Consider the following 19,945-nt stretch of genomic DNA (forward strand, 5'->3'; position numbering starts at 1 on the left):
GCAAAACCGTAGCAGTATGACCACTATGAAGGTGCAGCTTCTGACACACCCAGCTGTGGAAGAACTGCCTTCATGAACTCGGTAATAAGACCTAATAAGCTCCAGTCTGAGCATGATGTGGTAATTGGTCTTGGAGGTTATGCCATGGAGACTGTGGACAGTGTTGTTTCGGTGTTCCTATCATTTGCAGGGTAGGGTATTTGCATTAATGTGCACTTATACCGTATGCATGTTGGTGCCTGCTTTAATGGTGAGCAAGGTAGAGAACCTTTGCCCACTGCTTCATGAGGGCCGAGCGAGAACTGAAGGGTGGAAATTGTTGCCATTGCAGTTTCTAGACATTGGCATCGTGACAACCATTGAGGTGAACCACAAGCCAATCGAGACCGCCCGCAAAGGCCAGGAGGTGTGCATCAAGATTGAGCCCTTGGGTGGTGAGGCACCGAAGATGTATGGCCGACACTTTGACCACACCGACTTCCTTGTTAGCAAGGTAACCCCACACCCTTGTGTGCAGCATGTAAAGGTTTTGTGCTGTAAACTGCATGATCATGCCCAAATTGCAAGATTTAAGCAGGATTGCGGTTTATGATACCTCATTCTTGTTTTCTTTTGTCTTCCACATTTGTTCTGCTTTCAGGGCAGGTATAATACATTTTCTCTCCTTCATTTCCGTTAAATTCCCATGATTTGCTGAACCGTGTGATTGATAGCAGAACTGTTGCAGCATTTGGGTCAAGGATGAAGGTTGAAACGAGTCCAAGTGGAACAGAATTAAGATAGAACTGCTGCACTAGTGGATTCCTAGGAGTTTGTGCTCCTTGAAGATGTTTCTTGGCCTTTCAAATTTTCTCTTCAACTGGACCCCTACATTTCTTTGCTGAATGCGAAGATGCAGTGGAATCTTGTGTGCATCTGCCTATTTAAAGTTTAACATGTGAATTATTTCTGTTAAGGGACTTACAAGCTAGTGTAGGGATTGTTTAAAAGTCTAGTGTCGTATTGTAGCAGCAATGATATCAAATGACGCAGTGCTATAGTTTTGTGGATTAGTCTTTCGTGCATATCCCTAAGACAGAGTCTATGATTGCAGTCGGTTGGGTAATCTATTCTTTATGTTCCTATACTACTGCTTTGTTACCCTGGGTTCCTCAGTCACCCGATTTCTATTTAAGGGGTCCCCGATGCCTTCATAGCATACAATTAGAATAATATATTTGCTGGCCCAATACGTATTTCATTGTGTAGTAATTCTTAGTTTAGAAGCCAGTGGTTCTGAAATGCAAATTAGGTATCTTCTGTGCCCTGAAAACAGTTATGGTCCTTTAGGGTAACAGGGTGCAATTCTGAGAGAAACTACTCCACATAGTAGTTAGGGAGAGGCAGGATCAAATGAGCAAATTAGATAAGGAAGTTTACATGATAAGATGTCTGTAGCAGGCGCAGGAAAGGGCTGATTGGAGATTAGTGGGAGGTGCCTTTGTCCTGCGGTGGATGTAGTAGGGATGGTGATGACTGTAATGGATAGTGATCATACTGACCGGCATCTCTGTGTGCAGATATCACGTCAATCGATAGATGCCTGCAAGGAACACTTCCGAGATGACCTCATCAAAACAGACTGGCAGCTCATGGTGGAATTGAAAAAGCTGTTCCAGATTCTATGATCACTATGGATTGATCAGTGTGCATCCAAGGTATTAGCAGCTGCCATCCTGTTCTCAGCCGGCTGACACGCTCAAGGTGACCAGGAGGTGTGAAAAGACTCGAGACAAGAGACCGCCATCCACAGTGCGGGGATTGTGATTTATGAAGTGGCCAAAGGGACCGTTCTTCTTTGTTCAGGCCTCCATGGGCAACTGTGACTGACTATGATTAATACAGGCAGATTCAGAAGGCACCGTTCCTGCATCGCATGCTGCCGCGAGTGGTAGTCTCTGGTGTGTGCGACAGTGTTAGTTGTTGGCTGCAACTGTGTGGAAGCTTTGTTGCCAGAGAGAATGGTGAGTGTAGGTGAGGCACGCGTTGAGAACGCAAGGTGCAAAACTTAACAAATTGCTGTTCTTGCAGAGCATTGCACCTTTTTATAACAGCTACACAGCTCCTGGTTCAGAATGTCTCTGCAGTTATGGAAAATGGGCATGAGCACCCTGGTATGTATTTATTTTGTAAAACCGTGGTAATTCCTTGGGGAAATGGTCTTTAATTCAGCGGGTCCTCTTTTTGTTGATGGTTTACTTATGCGTCTTTTTGATGCTGGAAATTATGCGAAAAAGCAGAAGAGTGTATAAAGTACCATCACATAAAGGTTAGCCTTACGTTCTACATCTTCAAATAGTGAAAGGCAAGATCATGTGACTTGGTTTTTTTTTTTTTTTTGTCCACCTAATGGCAGCCATCGTGCTTGAAGTTTCGTGGAGTTTTGCTCGGAATATTTTTTTAAATGGAATGCTCACATTTCTGCAATATTTGCTGGTTCTGTGCTGTTCTTGCTTTTATGAAGCCTAGTAGCTAGGTGTATTGGATCAGCATGAATTTGTGAGCAGCCCTTGTACATGGTGCAGGTTGCTGCAGCTAAAGATCCTTTCTAGGAAAAGGTCATCTTGCGGTCTTTAAAGTACTGGTTAAATGAAATGGCGCTTGACAACCCATTGGTTCCTTATACATCGTGAAGCTTTGTTTAAGGAAACATTATAAGAACCCCCTTATGTGGTTCTTGTTGGTTTTATAAGTATCGACGCGTTTTACAAGAATGTGAGAAATGCAGGTTGTGGCTTTTGGTGCCTGTTGTTTTTAGAGTGCACACTGATCCTGTGACAAATTAATGTAAGTTTAAATGTGAATTTTCGAGATAGTGAATTCATTTGAGACAGCACCATTCTGTTAAAAAGAGAACGAATTGGTGGCTCATTAAAAGATCTGATCAGTCCAGTTGTGCAAGCATTCGAATGAACTGAGAGATGTCCAAGGGCTTGGAAACCAAGTGACGTGTTTTTGCAGGCATGCGAATAAATTTCTTGCAAGTTTTTTGTTGTGCTTACTCTCCTGCTCACAGATAAGAAAGTAGTGCTTGAGTTCATTGTTGAGAAATGCACTTCCAGTCCATTGCATCAGAAACGTAGTGTAAGGTATTAAATTAAAAGGCTTTGAAGAGTGCCTTCAAATGGTTGATTACAGTGGAACCTACGTACATCAAGCTAAAAAAAAAATGTCGAAGAATTTGATATGACTTGCCATTCAACATAAAAGTAAAAAATTTAACAACATACAAACACTGAGATGGGAAAAATTTATTGCTGTTGTAGCCATTTCCTTCGCGTAGATATCGAACGAAATGTTCATGAATTGTTTCTGTTAATGTTCATTGCTTCGGAGAGAACACATTTTTCAATGTCGCTGATGGGCTGCGAACAGCTGCCGCAGCCTTCTACCAACACACGTCGAAGCACATGGGCGCAGAGTGTGACAAGTCCTAGTTATGGTTTGCATCAGTGGTGACCTGTTATCCGAGACGTTGGCAATGACATCTGTCTGCAAGCTCCCCTGAGGTCTCGTTGTCGTCCACGGATGCGAAGTCGCCTGCTGTTCCATCACGCATAGAGCCAGGAAATTCGGACGACTGGTTGAACAAAGCAACAAGACCTGCAGTGGCTTCGTCGAGTTCACCTGACAAAGAATTTGCACCGGGAAAGCATGGACCAGAAAGTCGGAAGAAATTATTTATAGTTTTGTTTTTGACATCAATCCATGACCCACTTAACATAGACAAGATGTCCAGGTCAACTTTTAGTTCTCTTACTGCCCTCAGAATCTGTAGGAGCCTCTCAGTAGGGTGTTTTCTAGAACCGGCCTTCACCGCGCATATTATCCTAGGGCCCAAGGGTTGAAGTACTGATGTAGCTTTTGGCGGCAGGAATCGAAGTTCAATGTTGCTGAAATAGACACTGCAGTGGTGGTCAGAGCAGTTGTCTACGAGGAGGAAAACGTTTCGAGCTTGCCCAACTACATCGTCGTGCCAGGCCATAGCCACTTTGCAAAAAGTTCACAGGTCATCCGATCCACGTTTGCGATTGGACCTGTGGGTCACTGAAACCAAAGGCATGTTCTGCAAGCATCGTGGAGACTTTTCCGATCCAGAGTGGACAAAACTTTGTCGATCCATCCATATTGGTGGTGAGAAAAACTGATTATCGAGCCTTTTTCATTTTCTCACTGTCGGACTTGGCATGACATGCCAGCATCTTGTTAGGAATCTGCCAAAATAACGCAGTTCCATCCAGGTGCTTCTAGTAACGTAGCTTTGACCCTCGTTTAAATTTTATCACGGGGTTGGTACCTTGCTGTGAGATGTCACCCCAAGTTTCTTCAATCCACTTCATCACACCGTCGACGTCCAAGGCACAGCTATGCAATTTCCTTGATTGCCTTGCAAATCTTGTCGATTCATGTTAGATAAGTTTGCAGCACGAAATAAATGGGGATGCGACAACTGCCATGATGGCTCAGTAATTACAGTGCTCGACTGCTGACTCGAAAGTCGCAGGTTCAATCCCAGTGCGGCGGTTGCGTATCGATGGAGGCGAAATTCTAGAGGCCCGTGTACTCTACGATGTCCCAGGTGGTTGAAATTATCCGAAACCCTCCGCTACAGCGTCCCTTATAGCCCGAGTAGTTTTGAGATTTAAATTCCATAAACCAAACCAAACATATAATCGGGGACGCAAAGAGCTAGTATATATAAAAGCAAGTCCTTTGCTTTTTGCTTAATATCGTGGCGGCGGAGAGAGAAATGTTCCATGATCGAATGTTGAGGAACCACTTGTACACAGCCGTCTCAACATCGTACACAGCTCTGCGTACACACGTCTGTCAATGCGAGCGCCGGGCATCCTCCTCTTCAGCCCGAACGTCAGCTGTGTTCTTCAGAACGGTGCTCAGAATGCTGCTCGGAACTTTGTATGCTGCGGCGACTTTGTATTTCTTCATCTGATAATTACTCATTTCACAGAAAAGGGGACGTTCTGCCCTTTTGTGGTTGCCATTGCGCACATAGATGGCGAAAACCTTGCGAAATGGATAGCTTGCAAAATTCTGTAAGGCTTATCCGCAAGGATATTTTCCAACCAAAGGCTGTCATTCACAGACTGCATTGTGGCATTATTTTTCGAAAAAGGAAGGGGGGAAGATGCCCTTAATCTGTGCGATAGGAGTCGCTGAAAAAGCTTTCCAACGAATCCAAAATTTCGACTCCATCCCTTCACCACAGCAACCAGTACATTGCAGCGTGGTAGTGGTGTTGCACTTTTATTAAAACAGCCTTTATGTCGAGCGTTTAACAGGTCCTTGGCCAAGGTGACGAAGGCCCGTTGCAGGGTCGTCTCGGGAAGTGAGCTAGACGGGACACGGTGGGGGTGGGGAAAAGGATGGGCGGGGGACTGGATAGCAATGTGGCACTGTGTAAGGCAGTGTTCTATATCTGCATGTATATTTGAAATGGGGTGTTGAAATGTACCGGTAAAAATAAATTTTGGCTGGTGTATGAAGCAGATTAAATTGTATTCTGCGAAGGATGCGAGCTTCACAGTTCGATAAGGTTGGATATGGCGCTGGTAAATCGGCAAAGTCCAACTGTTGCTGTGGGTATAGTATTTTGTAAGCACTAACTGCGTGCACCATGGGTGGGCTTGTCCATGGGACCCCCTGCGACCGGTGTATTAGAATTGCAGGCAAGCTGGTGAGCCAACTCGCTGCCGGGAATACCCATGTGACCAAGGATCCATGATGGCGCGCGCTTCATAAATGTGTTCTTCCGTACCTGTGCTCGCATTTGCCGACTGCTGGCTCCTTCTAGCAGCAAGTGGTGCTTGCTGTCTCTTAAGCTTTTTTTTTTCATTAGGAAGTGATTCAAATACTTTCGAGGCTGTTTCTATTGCTTGGAGAAGCAAGGTTCTTTCGATGGAGAGCGCTCGGGAGGTATGAACGACTTGGCGGATGCCATGTTTGCTAACAGTGGCGCCCAGGCAAAAAAATTTGGCAGACACACTTAAGACCGCTTACGTGTGGGAATGCGAAAGCAATAATTAGTTTTTGCGCAGCTGAGTTTCATTAAAGTTCTTTCGCCATCTGCACCTCCTAGCTGTAGTGCATTTGGCCTTGACGAAGCACGTGTGCCTCGCTTGGAGGCAGCGTGATGATGGCTTTTTGGGGCCATCTCTCAGCCTCCACAATGACAGTCTCCGACGGAATTTCATCCAATGGGTCTAGTAATGCTTTCGCATTAAAAACCATTGGATCCTATTAAAAAATTTCCTGTAGTGTTTTTGGAACAAATTGGAATGCCTGGAGCATTGCAATTGAATGTTCCAATTGAGCTGCCTTATTTTGAAATTAGTTTCAATCTTATGAATTGTATACAATTCATAAGATTGAAACTAACTTCAAAATAAGGCAACTAGGTTTGCAATTTGTAATTACGACAGGTGCCTAAATATGACTAATACTAAACGATCGCTCGGGTGGCCTTATTTAGCGGATCGCCAAACATCATCTTCTCAAGCTTTTTCATAGCATTTTTCATTGCCTAACTGGTATAGAACGAGAGCAGTATTTAAAACTGCCCACTTATATATCAAAAAGAAAAGACCACCTCTTCAAGGCTAAAAAGTATTCATTTAGGACTGATGATTTTCGGCATTCATTTTTTGTGCAAACAGTGTGCCAGTAAAATGAGCTATCGCATGAAATCGCTTCACTCTCATCAAACGAAGCATTTTACTACACCCAGAGCGCTTGATTTCACTATGTCTGTACGTATGTTTTTTGGTTTATCATGTTCACTGCACCTACAAGTGTTTTAGTGTTTACCCACCCCCCCCCCCCCCCCCCCCCCCCCCCCCCCCCTGCTTTAATTCCATGAAGGTGATGCATAAAAAAGAAGCTGTACTTTATGTATATGCGATCAGTGCTTGAATACGCCTGTTTTTGCTGGGACCCACATAGAAAGGAACATATCAATATGCTGAAAAAACTTCAATCGAAGCCCATAAGAAGTCTTGAATAACTGTTAGCTCCCAACAGAAGTAGCACGTCGAAGTGGGTACAGGCAAGGATGCATGCATGGCACATAAGCCATAGAAACATTATAGGCCTGAAGAGGTGGCACAAAACCATAGCGTTCAATCAATGTACACTGAAGTAACTTTTCTTTTTAAGCGATATTTATTGCCTCAGGCCATAAAGGTTGTACGTAATTATGGCTGACGGTAAAAGGGTGGTTAAACGAATTGAAAAAGATAAGCCGATCTAATGAGGTCGAGGAGCGAGTGATGATCAAGCTAGACAGCTACCTTTCGTGCAATAGCGTAAAAAACAAAAAATAGCTCGTGTCATCGTCTTCCTTCCCTTTTTGTGCTCATCTGGTTGGTGCTTCCCTTTTGAGATGGTTACCTCGGATTACCCGCTGTAAGTTGTCCTCTGATCTGCCCTCCTCCTCCCCATCTGTATTCTTTGAACTCCCTTTCAAGAGGAACTTCAAGCACTGCTTGCCAGCCAAAATGGCATCTGATGACAGTTAAGAGGCAGCTGAAACTTTAGACTGCCCTTGCTCATTGTATCATGCCCAGTTACACTGGAGAGGTACAAATACGCAACTAGACAATGCATTCGCTGAAGTGACGAAGTAAATTTGTTGCCTGTCATGGTTGTGGTGACCGATTCATGCAGGCGAAATGCAAAAATCCCGGTGCGCGCTCTGATGCCAGTGCACACTGCTGAACTCCTAGGCGGCTGAAATCCATCTGAAGCCTTCTGCTAAAGCAACTTTCACCCCCTCCTTCATCCCTGCTCCCACGGCACAGTTCAGTTCACCATGCGCAGGACAATTATTGTGCCTTTCCTTCCCTATAACCACGCTACCTCCCTCTCTCTACATTGCTATTGCATACCTTTTATGACATATCATTGCTAAATGTCCTCGAAGCGAGAGTAGGTGATGCACTGTACTGGCAGCCAAAAGAAGCAGCTCCGAGTAGACAGTCTACAACATTTAATCCGCACAACGACTATGAAAGAAAAACAACAGTGATGTGTATGTGTGCATGCTAGATTTATTTGCATTGCCTACCAGCAATCACTGTCTTCTGGTAGTGTGCTAGGTTCATATGAAGCAACGAAACAGCACCTATACAGCTTTTGCACTTATCTGCGTCTTTTGTGCCTGCCGTTGCTTACATTCACCACCCTGTGGCTGCATTTCTTCATGCTCCTCAGAGGGACTCTTGTGATAAGCTCTGTTAGGAACGCCAGTTTTTTACCGAGTCCAGGGGAGCAGGAAAATCAGTGATTTTCGGATATTTCTTCGATACTTTGAATGGGAAACGCACGGTACAGGTCAAATCAAACAGCAGATTCTGTTCGCAAACTATTCGAAATTTCTAGTATATTTTTGCATCCCTATTTTCTGCGATACTGTTGTGGAAGGACCGCGCAGCCAACATTTAAATACGCCGGCTTCAGTGTCGGTTGTATTCTCGGAAAAATTTCTCGACCTTTTGGCACAGGTGTGGCGTAAAAGTGAGTTAAAACTCTTAATTTTTTAGGTGCATGTGACATGATTTGCCATCTGGCACAGTCTGACGCAACAGGCACAGCAGTGCCACCACTACTATTCAATTCATTGTCAAAGCCACTCGCAGCTACAGTACTGATGAAAATGCAACCATGCTTACCTTTATCGCATATTTTTGTAACCATTCCACATTTGCAGATGATGAGGAGCCCACTGAAATGGAAACTCCTTTTTGGGGGGCTGACCTGTGAACCATTTTTATTTCACAAAAATGGCAGGTCTACAGCGACCATAAATGGTTTACATACACACAAATGCTTGTGCGCTCTAGTACATCTTAACGGCTAGAAAGCATTCTTGAATGTTCAAATGCATGCACAAGATTCAAAATGGCAGGTACACCTTGGAGTTTCATAAACTGTACAGGCATGGCTTGAAAAATATCAAAGGGGACCCCAGATTAACTGCTGTCAAAATACCATTGTGCTTTTTGCACACAGAGCCTTGTCCCATCCGCAAAGCTGGCGTGACAGAAGGTATAACAGCAAGCTTAAAGCAGAAGGTTCAGTACTTTTGCAGCTTTGCCAATCATTAGCTATCATACTGCATCTTTTCTATTTCTTAACTCTACACTTACTGCTAAATAAAAAAGAACTTGATAAATAGCAGAACCTTATTTTCGGTGGCAACAGAGCACCACCCTAAAATACACTGTAAGCTCTGAAGAATGGTGAAGAATGGAGAAACACATAGTGCTATCAACAGTGTTTCGGGTCCCTTTAGAGCATAAAAGCAAGCAACAATGAATGCAGTTCATCTGCGTACATGATTGTTTGCACATATAACACGTTTCTATCATATTTACATGCTGCATTATGTACACAATTGCACCAAGCTTAGCGGCTTGCAACGGCTTTCAGCGGCTGAAAGAAAATCCTTGGAAGGGTCAGGGTTCGGGCTAGTGAGTAGTGAATATTGTGCGCTATGGGTTAATTGTGCGCTATGGATCCTCATGTTGAAAATCCTTGGTTTTGTCACACAGCTAAAAATGCTGGACTTGTCAATGCTTTACAAAGATCTGTCAAAAAGGCATTGTCTGGCTTATCATGAACGTTTACCATACAAAGCACGAAATGAATGATGACGGTTAGTGAACGATCTGAAGTTGCAGTCTGTACAGCTGTTCAGTGAACAATCATTGAAAGATCACATTTAGACCATGAAGTCTGACTGCAAAAAACTGTAACTTGATCTCAGAACGACAGCAGTGTCCTTCTGAGATCAACTTAACCTTCAGATTTTGTAGCCCTTTTGTCAGCCACTACAGTGTGCAATGCAGTTGTGGCTGTAGCTGCAGAAGGTTCCTCTTGCCTTTCAAGAAGTGACCGCCCATAGTACTTCAAGCTTGTCTTCTCAAGAGAGTCTACAATTGCTTTCCTGCATTTAAAAATAAAAAAATAAAAAAAGAACAGCTTATGCATCTTTAGAACAAACGCTAATGAGTGCCCACTATTCAGCTGCTGATCAAATAGCTATGGATTCTAGCAACAATACAGCTATGAATTCTAGCAAGAAACAAGGAAATGCACACAGATTCCAAGTGACAAGAAAACAACTGAACAATAGGCGAGTCAATCTTACCAGTTGAATAAACCTGAAGTATATCAAAAACGCTGTGTTGCTGTCAAACAGATACCAGTTTATAACATGAAATGGTGAAGAAACAGGCATTATTTGAGTAAAAAGCTATTAATTGCTCATAAAATTAAAACCACCCCCTGGACAAACTAACTGCACTCATACATTGTAGGACAGGCTGGTGTTAAATCAATTATAAGGCCTAAATTACACACAAACTGCTGTCAGCAATGCTTCTGTGCGTGGACTCTCTTTCTTCCCATAAAATAAATTCCTTTTACATGCTAATTTGTTCCAATTACCTCCCTTCCAATGTATGTATATGCCATGAAGTGTGAGTGCATCATACATAACTGATGATGTTGCTGCTTCAAGACTACGAAGAGTTCGATTGTTCCGAGACTTTCCATAAACAGATTATCAACTCAACTATTAGAGCTAGCCATGTAATAGCAGCAGCAGCATTGAGCAGTTCACAGTTTCAAGGGCATTCAAAAAGCCTACATGACATGGCATTAAAAATGCCTTACCTGAAAACATGTTGGTTGAAGAGAAACGCTGCCACATGACCACAGTCAACGTAGCGTACTTCGCAGCCAGGCCAGATTTCAGGCAAAGGCTTCAGTCCCTCTCGAAGCACATATGCATCTCTTGTGGCTGCTACACAAACAGCAAGGCCTGGATCAACTGGCCGTGCAAAGTTCTCCAAGTGGGTGCACTCATCCATGATGCCTCTCATGAAATTAAGTGCCTCTGCTGGACGCACGTGTGGGCTTGACTGAAGTGCTCGTGAGATATCATTGTAGTTCGTCATGCTGTGCGTGAAATCACGGGCAAATTGTTGCCCTGCCTTGAACGCTGCATTCTATAAAAGCGAAATAGCAACTGTAGCTCTTATTATGGGCAGTGAACATTTCAGAACACATATTTTTTCACTCTATATATTCCTGCAAACATTTTGAATGGTATGTTTGTTTATGCTGAAAGTCCGGCATGCTGCTTTACGACTTTGTGTGCAACATAAAATGTTACCACATTTACCTCGAATGATCGCAGCCACGAGCACTCGATTCTAAGTTCAAGATTGTCGTGGTTGCTTTTCACGCATTACCTCGAAAGTTCTTTGCCAACTTTAAACTGAGTGTGGCTGACAGCAGCAGCGATTCTGCTCTTGGATAGCTGCTAAATGCACTGGTTTCTATCGCCGCCGAAGTCAGTAAAATCGGCAATGTACTTCATAATACTGAAATTTCGCTACATTGAAATTCGTCTCCTAGCATGCTAAGAATCCGACAAAAACGCATTACAGATAACTTGCAGGAAAAGCCTTAATTAGAGATTAAAGTGCTCTTTTACTTCTGCCCCTCCTTCGCCAGCAGCAACAATGCTACATGTGTCTTGCTTTTGTTGCAAGCTCATGAGCCGCCTCAGCACCTCGTGGGTGATGGGAACGATGCACTCGCCTTGAGTTTTGGTTTTACTGTCATCATCGTCCTCTTGTAAATGCTTGGAGACACCATAACACCGCTGACATGACGACGCGTTCCGCTGCTGCCACAGCTGCGACCTCGTAGCCGGCGGCGGCATCTGACCCCCCCCCCCGTATTTCCCTTACTCTCCTTTCTTTCTCCACGTCGGAGAGAGTCTTCCGATCACCAACCAATGAAAGGAAATCAAGCCCACCCCGCTCCTCATGTTTTCCGCCGCAATCACGAGTATCTTTTGCACACACGCGCATCGTCTCAGTGAGAAACGAGGTTGTCAAGCATGAAGCGCGCGATGGGCTTCACAGCTGACGGGTGTGCCAACAGCACTGACTCTTTTAGTCCTTTTACCAACAAGCTTTGGGCATCTGTAAACGCAATAAACACTGCGTGCTACCTTCGAGCACAAGCAGCACGTCGCATTCGAGATAGCGAGAGCCGCGGGCTGGCCTGGCAGGCTGCCAAGGCTGTGTAGACACTTGTGCTAGCCTCGCTTATACTCACTATTATGCTCGCCGTTGTGTTTGGGTCTGCCTATGCACTCTTTATGTGAAAGCCAAGCGGTGCCCAAGTTACATATGCACTCCAATGCGCCTTCGGCTTGTGCTCCGCTCAAACACTCGCGCACGTGATAGAAATATTTCCGCAGGTTCGTTTCCAGCCAACAATGAAATTTCGTTACATTGAACATGCACCAAAATCTACTTCGTTAAATTGAGGCTGAGGTGTTCTATGGATGCGAAGTTATGAAAACCAAAATACTTCGTTCCATTGAAGTTCGTTACATCGAGGTTTAACTGTATTTGAAATGGTAAATAAAAAGAGGCTACATGAAAACTTTCAGGATGTCATTTCTTGGCATTATCTCATACACAGTGCCTTGGAAGCCATAGATGTGAACATCACGTGCATCAGGGTGCCCTGCATAATTCATTACAGTGTTTGTTACGAAGTTCTGATTTCAATTCCCGTAAAGCATAGAGCTCCTTATGACATCATTTATAGGCATGTAACGTGGCACGGCTCATGCGGGCTAGCAAAGAAAGTGGGCTGCAGTATAATTCATTCAACTAACTGTCATGAGACAAAGCAAGCAACATCACCATCCCACACCCGAGAACGCCATGCTGACACCAATTACTAAGAGGTCCAGTGAAATACTACTTGTACACACAGACAGCAGTAGCCACACCTCATGTAGCTACCAATAATTGTGTTCCCACTTGTCCACATGCTCTGCACTTTGTTTAGCTCTTGTGAGAGCATACATCATCATCATCATCATTAGCCTTACTACACCCACTGCAGGGCAAAGGCTTCTCCCATGTCTCTCCAATTAACCCTGTCCTTTGGCAGCTGCGCCCAACCTATGCTTGCAAACTTCCTAATCTCATCCGCCCACCTAACCTTCTACCGCCCCCTGCTATGCTTGCCTTCTCTTTGAATCCACATGGTCACCCTCAAGGACCAGCGGTTATCTTGCTTTCGCATTACATGCCCTGCCCAAGCCCATTTCTTCCTCTTGATTTCGACTAGGATGTCATTAACCCACGTTTGTTCCCTCACCCACTCTGCCCGCTTCTGGTCTCTTAACGTTACACCTAACATTATCCTTTCCATGGCTTGCTGTGCTGTCCTTAACTTAAGCTGAATCCTTTTCGTTAGCCTCCACGTTTCTGCCCCCTATACATACATATATAGAGCATACATTCTGTTCTTACCTTCTCTGGAGTGTGAATGAGCTGTTCAATTTCTTCCCGAAAGACCTGGTCAGAGAAATACTGGCTCTGTAGGAGCTCCCACGGAATAGCACCACTCATGACTCCCTGCAGTGAAGGAAAATGAGCACTTGAATATACACTGAACCAGAAATTAACTAAAGAAGAGAGGCAAGATTTTATTAGCTACCGTCATTGTCGATGATCTCTCTCTTCATTAGATAAATCAAAAATAAGTACTGCAGAGGAACACAACAAAACTTCAATGTTGCAAAATCTGTGGCAGCACTCAGATCTAACACCACCTTGCGTTGCGAAGTCTTCTTGGTCAATCTGCTGCCCAAGGTCAAGCAAGTGACCCATGTAAACGTCAGGCCAAGATGCCGCTGCACAGCATTTTATACCGTTCATCCAGGAAATTGGGGGCATGCTTATTCAAACTGGATAAGCTCAGCTGTCACAGACAAGGTCTTCATGCACGCCAATATGACATATGCAAGAGCATGTTTTTAGTTGACCACAGCCGTGTGAAAATTGAAAAATCTGAAGACCAACTTGCCTGCGTAAAAACACATGATGCTGTTGTCCAGCTAAGGCAGGGAATGATGCCTAGAGGTTTGTGCCAGTTAGCCCCAGCAAGTGATGCCATCTGTGGAGGATTGTGAAAAAGCTATAAGAGGCTAGAACAGTGTATGTGATATGCCCTCTTAGTTACGAGAAATATAGAATAATGCAGCCGACGTCGGCCTTTTTGGTTGTTATTGGCTTTCATGAGACTTGGTTCTAACATTTAAAAGCTTTCCAGCCACTGCGCACACAGGAAATGGACTTCTTTCTGGAGTAAAATCAAGTAAGCACATAAATTTTTAGCCCTATTCCACTGGAGCTGAGTAGAAAAACCAGGCACAAGTTTGGCTACCTCCTTACGGTTCCTTCATCTCTCAGGTTTCAGTTGTGCTTTCAATGTTTGTAGACACAGCCACCGTCAAGTGTAGACCATTTGTGAAACACACAAATGTTATAAACTAGGCTGGCTGCATGACACAATTAGAGATGCAATATACACATACACACAAAAAAAAAAACATGGATGGCGATTTAGCATTGCTAAGCATGAAATATTGTGTGAAAGCATGGTTTTTTTGCTGGTGGGCACCTCCATCACCTACCTCCACGACTCAGGTGTCCACTGACCCAGGGAGCCAGTTATGCGCCCTTCCTTTCCTCAAAATCAACACAGTCTAAACCTTCCCCTGGTTTTGAGAAAAGCAAAAGTGCATAATTGCCTCAATTTGTAGGTGGATTCCATGGCCTACTCACAGCACTACTGAGATGTCCACTGACCCAGTGAGGCAGTTACACTTGCTACTCAGAGGCTTGACACAGATACACAGACCACTGAAATTTGGACAGTGCGGCTAGAAGTGCTGTCGCACTCACAGGATTGAAGGATTAGCCCTTTGTGGTCAAATTTTTTACCACGTTCAGGATGTTCTGGTCAGAACCTATTTGAAAGCATTTTCCAAGATGAAGGCCTAGAGTTGCACCTGGCGACACGGCTGCAACGCCATCACCTTGGGGGTTCTCTAGAGTCATCGTCCTTTTTGCTCTATGCCACCACTGTCACCAAAGACACAAATAAAACCAGATATCGTTGCCAACAGATTACTGCAAGACTGTTGTAACACCTGCACAGCAGACAGGTTGCCATATTTAACCATAGTGCCAAGACAGTACACATGTATTCAACTGTTTCGATGTTGTGCATCGGCGCAGTTTCCTCAGACAAAACAAAACAATGCAACATACTATGTTTTGAGACTCTAGCAATGGTTCCACAAATCAAGTGCAAAGCAAGAAAAAGAAGCTTCCCCAACGGCTTGGCTACCAAGGCATCTGACCTCAAACGGCTAAGACCGAAGAACTAGGAAAATACTGCATTCAACTGTCCTAAGCCCCCAGTGAATGGCAAACGTTGAGAACTTACGTGGCCACCCATAGAGATGCCCGTGATGCCCAGTGGCCCAAAACCTTCATGCTCACACCAGTGCAGCAGAGCAATAGATTCGAGTACGAGGCAGCCACCCATCACAAAGATGTCAGACACGCAGTGCAGGTTTGACCGCCTGAAACGTTGCGCTTACAATTACTATAGCAAACACAAACACAGGGGTCGTGCAGTTTTGTCCTTCAACTACTACCTCTTCTAGTGCGTTAGCCATCATCTTATACATGAAATCCCACAGGCAGAGTCAGTCAAGTCACAGCCAAGCGCTCGGAGAGTGGTTCCCACAGACAAACAATCCACTGTTGCTTAAGCCAGGAACTGAACCACCAGACTCTCAATACGAAGAGCAACATGCTACTAAAAGGGTCTAATGTGATGAGGGCTAATGTGACTAGCACCATGCGCTGTGCACAGCTAAGAAAGGAGAACAGGTTTGGACAGTCAACAGGACTACAGCGCAAAACAAAAAGCAGTGCGAAGATGGGGACGGAATGCAAAATGACATACAAGTGCTGGAATTTCTGCAAGTGCTGGAAAAGACAAATTCTTCAGTAGAGTTAATTTACTGTTCTTAAATGCTGCTTTCATTCCTTTTTGTTACCAAAATGTCAGTGTAAATGAACTGCTATCATATAAAAATTATGACCATTGACCACTAGTAAGAGCATGTGACAACCAGAAGTGCACCAGGTTAGAGTAAATACGGAATGCTGCAATGACAACCTACATGTATGCTCAACACAGACTATGTAATCTGACAATGCAATTCCATTTAATAAAGCTGCATATGAGGAATGCACACTGCAGACTGGGAAATACTGAGTCTGGAGCCTACTCCACATAGTGGCTTTTTTTTTTTATATGCAAAAAGAGAAAAGCTACTCTACCCATAAGCTTTGCAATGTAGTTTTCTACTCTGTAAATGTTAACTGTGCAACTTCTGTATTACCACTACTACCACCTCCATTACCTTTACCATCAAAAGAAGAACAAAAAGTTTGCTAGTTGTCCACATCAATGCACAGGAATAACTTTTTTTTTTCTCAAATAAGAAAAATATACTTACACTTGGTCCTTGGGTTTTCTTAGACCATTTTTCACATGTTAAGGCCTCATACCAGATGCAATTTCCATACATGCAAAGGCCAAAATCAAACACTGACTCTCACTACAAAAATCAACATGCAGTATTTCATTCTTCTAAAACCAATAGACAGAGAGTGCAAATGAATGTAAAAGCTGAAATACTCAGAATCCAGACAAAACAGTCAATGTTTACCTTTTACGACTCAGCAAGTGCATTTTGTGTTACTACAGTTGGCGAAAGTACTCTTTCCAGCAGCACAATTGTTATTTTTCAAAATATAGACAGTACAGCTACCTTTTCCCATACAACATAAACCAACGAAAATATTATGTTGCAGCACCAAAAAAAGGATATAAAAAGGGTTCTCCAGTATTATGGAAGCCACACCATTTTCTTTTAAAAGAGGCCTACATGTTAGAGCTCTTCTCCTCCAGAAATACTAGAACAAAAAAAAAAAGATCAAGGTTACAGAGGTGTCAGCTCAAAATCACTCAGTTTTGCCCACAAAATGGGTGACACTGATTACCACTCATAGCACGCAAGACTTGCTTGAAATATGTTTTATAAAGTTTTGAACAAGATATCCAAGGCGGTTCCATCCCAGCTTTCTGGCACTTTGCTGCCACAGCACAGTGTCTAAGTGGCTAATTTCACAATACTAACAAAGACATAAAACAGCGCTCCTGAAAATCATAACACTGCGACTGGCCACTATCACAAAAAAACAGGTATTGCCTTCCTGATAAATGAGGGGATCAACATCAATGCATCACAGATTAAGAAAAATAAATAAAACAAACAGAACAATGGTTTAGGCCTGTCAAATCAAAGAAACCATAATGTTCCTTTTCTGAACTTCTCAGTGAAATGTTCTCACTGCTCAGGTTCTAGGTATCGTAATCCTCCACTTTTATGTAACAGATTCTGGCTCTTTGTCGACATGGCCCTGCAGCAGATAAATATGTGCGTGCTGTCAAATTTTATCAGTTACCGCAGCCAAGTGGCATAAAAATTTCGAATTCTTAACCATTATTTCTTTCTATGAAGTTGTGTAATCTATCACAAATTCCGGTATACAGCCCATGGGCTATGCATGTTTAAAAGTTAAAATTTTGGACTTTGCAAACTATGTATAGGTGCAATCGCACCTTTTCAAAATCGCACAGTATAGAATGAAATGCCGAACGCGATTCTATGTACAGAGTGTGGACTACAAACAGGTTGTGGAATATGTGCAGGATGCAGACAACCTAGTAAAATAATTTTTTCTTTCTTCAGCCAAAATTGAGCTCTGCAGAGGAATTACAGTAGTCCCAGTGCAATGCTTATGGTCTACCACTGCACAAACTGCTACCAGATACACAGTCTTCTACACCATGCATACCACCACGACTACATAATAACCCATGACTGGTGGTATAAAATACTACCACTTAAAATAACCTACTGAGTAACTGAAAAGTGAACTAGAAAAATGACAGTTTGTAGAGAAGCAACTGATAGGAAAAGAAAGTTGTACAGATTGAGGGACAACAGCTACAGTGGAGGTGAGCTAACTCACATGGTCTCCTGTTCCAGCAAGGTGAATGCACATGGGTCGCAATGGGTCAGTTGCCCATCGTTTTGGCAAGAGAACTTGGAACCTGTTCAGAAGCAGGTTCTTTTTCAGCTTCCACGATTGTGCAGAAGCGACCGACATCTCAAAAAGGCAATAAAATGCCTCAGCTTACCAAGCTTTGTGCGATTCCTTTGGCACGCACTCAGGAAGGTATTGAACAAGGGGACTAACAAGGTGGCCTTCTAGGATGCGATAACTTGAATGCTCTTCAATCTATAAAAATTCAGAATGAAAAGCATTACCAGTAAGCAAAAGAAAAATCTATGAGCAAGCAACATGCAATCTAAGTACAAATGTCAGCACTGATTTTCTGTTCTACAAATTCCAATGGCGCCTCTACAAGCCATGATCTCATTAACATCCAAGATTTAAATTCATGCTTATTGGAGTCAATGCCTTCGCAGGTACATACCTGCCACATACTCCAGTCATTGTCATACTCTATAATAAACAAAAATTCTTAAGCGAAGCAGTGAAACCTGTTTTTTTTTTCTCTCAGGCTACCAACTGTGTGCCTTATGTGAGATTCCTGCGCTATACTTATTAGCAGTCTGCAGAGTTAAGCGTTAACATAATGTATGCGTACACACCTTGTCGATCATGACAGGATAGTCATGGGGTACAAGTTGAGCGCATGTTTCACGAGTCGCCATTTTTTTCTTGAAGTCAAATATCCTTTGAAAATAAGAAAAAGTAAAAAGGTATCATTTCAGAGAAGCGAAAGTGAACGCATTGATATTGTAAATACGAAATCTGCGCAGCAATAACGCCCAAGCGGCTTTAACACTGCTGAGTTATGGAGCTTTGGCAACTGAAGTAGTGGAAAGAGCAAAGAAAAAAATTCTCTTAACACGCTTTCGGAGTTTTCGCTAAGCTTCAGCCATCGCAAACTTACCTTTTAATGTTGTCTGGCTTGCCCCAACCTTTGATAAAGTATTTTGACAGCAACGCCGTTCGGTAAACGGCATCAAAGCGGCTCGTGCTCGCCATGTCGATAACTGCAAATGAAGCAGGAGAAAGGAGTCGCACACGTCGTCTGCAACAGTGATCAAACCACTGGCTACATGCTTCAGTACTTTGTAGAGCGAGATGTACGGATCTGCAAAACCAACGACTACACTGCATGCGGAAGAGTGGATCTTCACAAAGTAGCGTTGGGTGAAGTGATCCGGATTCTTTCCGATAGCAAAAAATTTGCTGACGATAACTCGCCGACAGCAAAGGAACTTGCTATCGTTTTTTCACGAACATATCACACCACGAGCGTATTACGGCAGTTTTCAAGGCAAAACACCGGCGATAAGAAAGCCAAATTACAGCCCCGAACAAACTGTTGCAATTCCTCACAGCGCAAGTGCAGAGCATGCTCCAGAGCACGTAGCAGCTGACCTTCGGATACAAAAGATAGCGCTCACGTAAGGCCAGCAAACAAACTTGCGCAGATTGCAAAGTCGTCCGGATACTTTGTAAACAAAAATGCTCAAGAACTGCTTGATGCTGGCGCTATTTATAAACGCTCCTCCCATGTAAACACCAGTGTCGCATTTTAAGCTGCAACAACTTCGAGTACCTACGGCGCCAAAGAGACCTTACCCACACGGATTGGATGCGGAAGACAAACTCAACGTAAGCTACATCAAGGCAGACAGAGTTTGATAGTTCTTGAGGTCTTATTGAAGTTAGATTTGCAAGTTCAAACGGCAAAAACAGAGCTACTCGCAACTATCAACGAATCGCCCAGTAACTGAAAACAAAAACATGTGCAAGACGTACAACTTTAGCGTGGCCCTCAAGGCCGCCTTTTCGCACAAAAAGTCCGTTCAGTT

The 19,945-nt window shown here is 43.5% G+C and overlaps 2 protein-coding genes and 1 non-coding gene across 6 annotated transcripts in view; 1 reads left to right on the plus strand and 2 right to left on the minus strand.

Moving 5' to 3' along the window:
* The window catches only part of eIF5B (eukaryotic translation initiation factor 5B), a 38,972-nt gene extending 35,945 nt beyond the window's left edge, over window positions 1–3,027 (plus strand). The window contains exons 20-21 of the mRNA XM_077662814.1: window positions 332–493; window positions 1,560–3,027. Coding sequence (XP_077518940.1) covers window positions 332–493; window positions 1,560–1,667 — 270 coding nt within the window. The 3' untranslated portion in view covers window positions 1,668–3,027. The remainder of the gene's footprint in view (window positions 1–331; window positions 494–1,559) is intronic.
* Window positions 3,028–8,807: 5,780 nt separating this feature from the next.
* On the minus strand, window positions 8,808–19,908 carry LOC144128971 (protein ABHD18). Of its 4 annotated transcripts, none has more exons than XM_077662816.1 (12): window positions 19,840–19,908; window positions 19,015–19,117; window positions 18,710–18,794; window positions 18,232–18,332; window positions 18,063–18,144; window positions 16,854–16,940; window positions 16,481–16,506; window positions 15,394–15,532; window positions 13,966–14,055; window positions 13,410–13,514; window positions 10,735–11,069; window positions 8,808–10,003 (listed from the first exon to the last, which is right to left on the minus strand). In XM_077662816.1, the coding sequence occupies exons 1-12, from the start codon at window positions 19,877–19,879 to the stop codon at window positions 9,853–9,855; spliced, it is 1,344 nt and encodes a 447-aa protein (XP_077518942.1). In that variant the 5' UTR covers window positions 19,880–19,908; the 3' UTR covers window positions 8,808–9,852. The 4 variants fall into 4 exon arrangements, with proteins under 4 accessions (XP_077518942.1, XP_077518944.1, XP_077518943.1 ...); XM_077662818.1 differs by having other exon boundaries at window positions 19,694–19,907; XM_077662817.1 differs by having other exon boundaries at window positions 19,713–19,906.
* LOC144130770 (small nucleolar RNA SNORA79) lies at window positions 19,207–19,355 on the minus strand. The gene has a single exon (XR_013314199.1). It is a non-coding gene; the product is annotated as a small nucleolar RNA SNORA79 (small nucleolar RNA).
* Window positions 19,909–19,945: the final 37 nt, after the last annotated feature.

This window comes from Amblyomma americanum, chromosome 4 (genome assembly GCF_052857255.1).
Source record: "Amblyomma americanum isolate KBUSLIRL-KWMA chromosome 4, ASM5285725v1, whole genome shotgun sequence".
In the NCBI taxonomy this organism is placed as follows: Eukaryota; Metazoa; Arthropoda; class Arachnida; order Ixodida; family Ixodidae; genus Amblyomma; species Amblyomma americanum.

What these genes read in the sequence shown, in the direction of transcription:
- LOC144128971 (XM_077662815.1), bottom strand. Translation starts at nt 19,244, where the DNA reads ATGCAGTGTAGTCGTTGGTTTTGCAGATCCGTACATCTCGCTCTACAA. An exon ending in AAGGAATCGCACAAAGCTTG is followed by an intron (nt 18,145 to 18,231) that starts GTAAGCTGAGGC and finishes GCTTCTGAACAG; the next exon opens with GTTCCAAGTTCTCTTGCCAA. An exon ending in TCATTCACACTCCAGAGAAG is followed by an intron (nt 11,070 to 13,409) that starts GTAAGAACAGAA and finishes TCGCTTTTATAG; the next exon opens with AATGCAGCGTTCAAGGCAGG.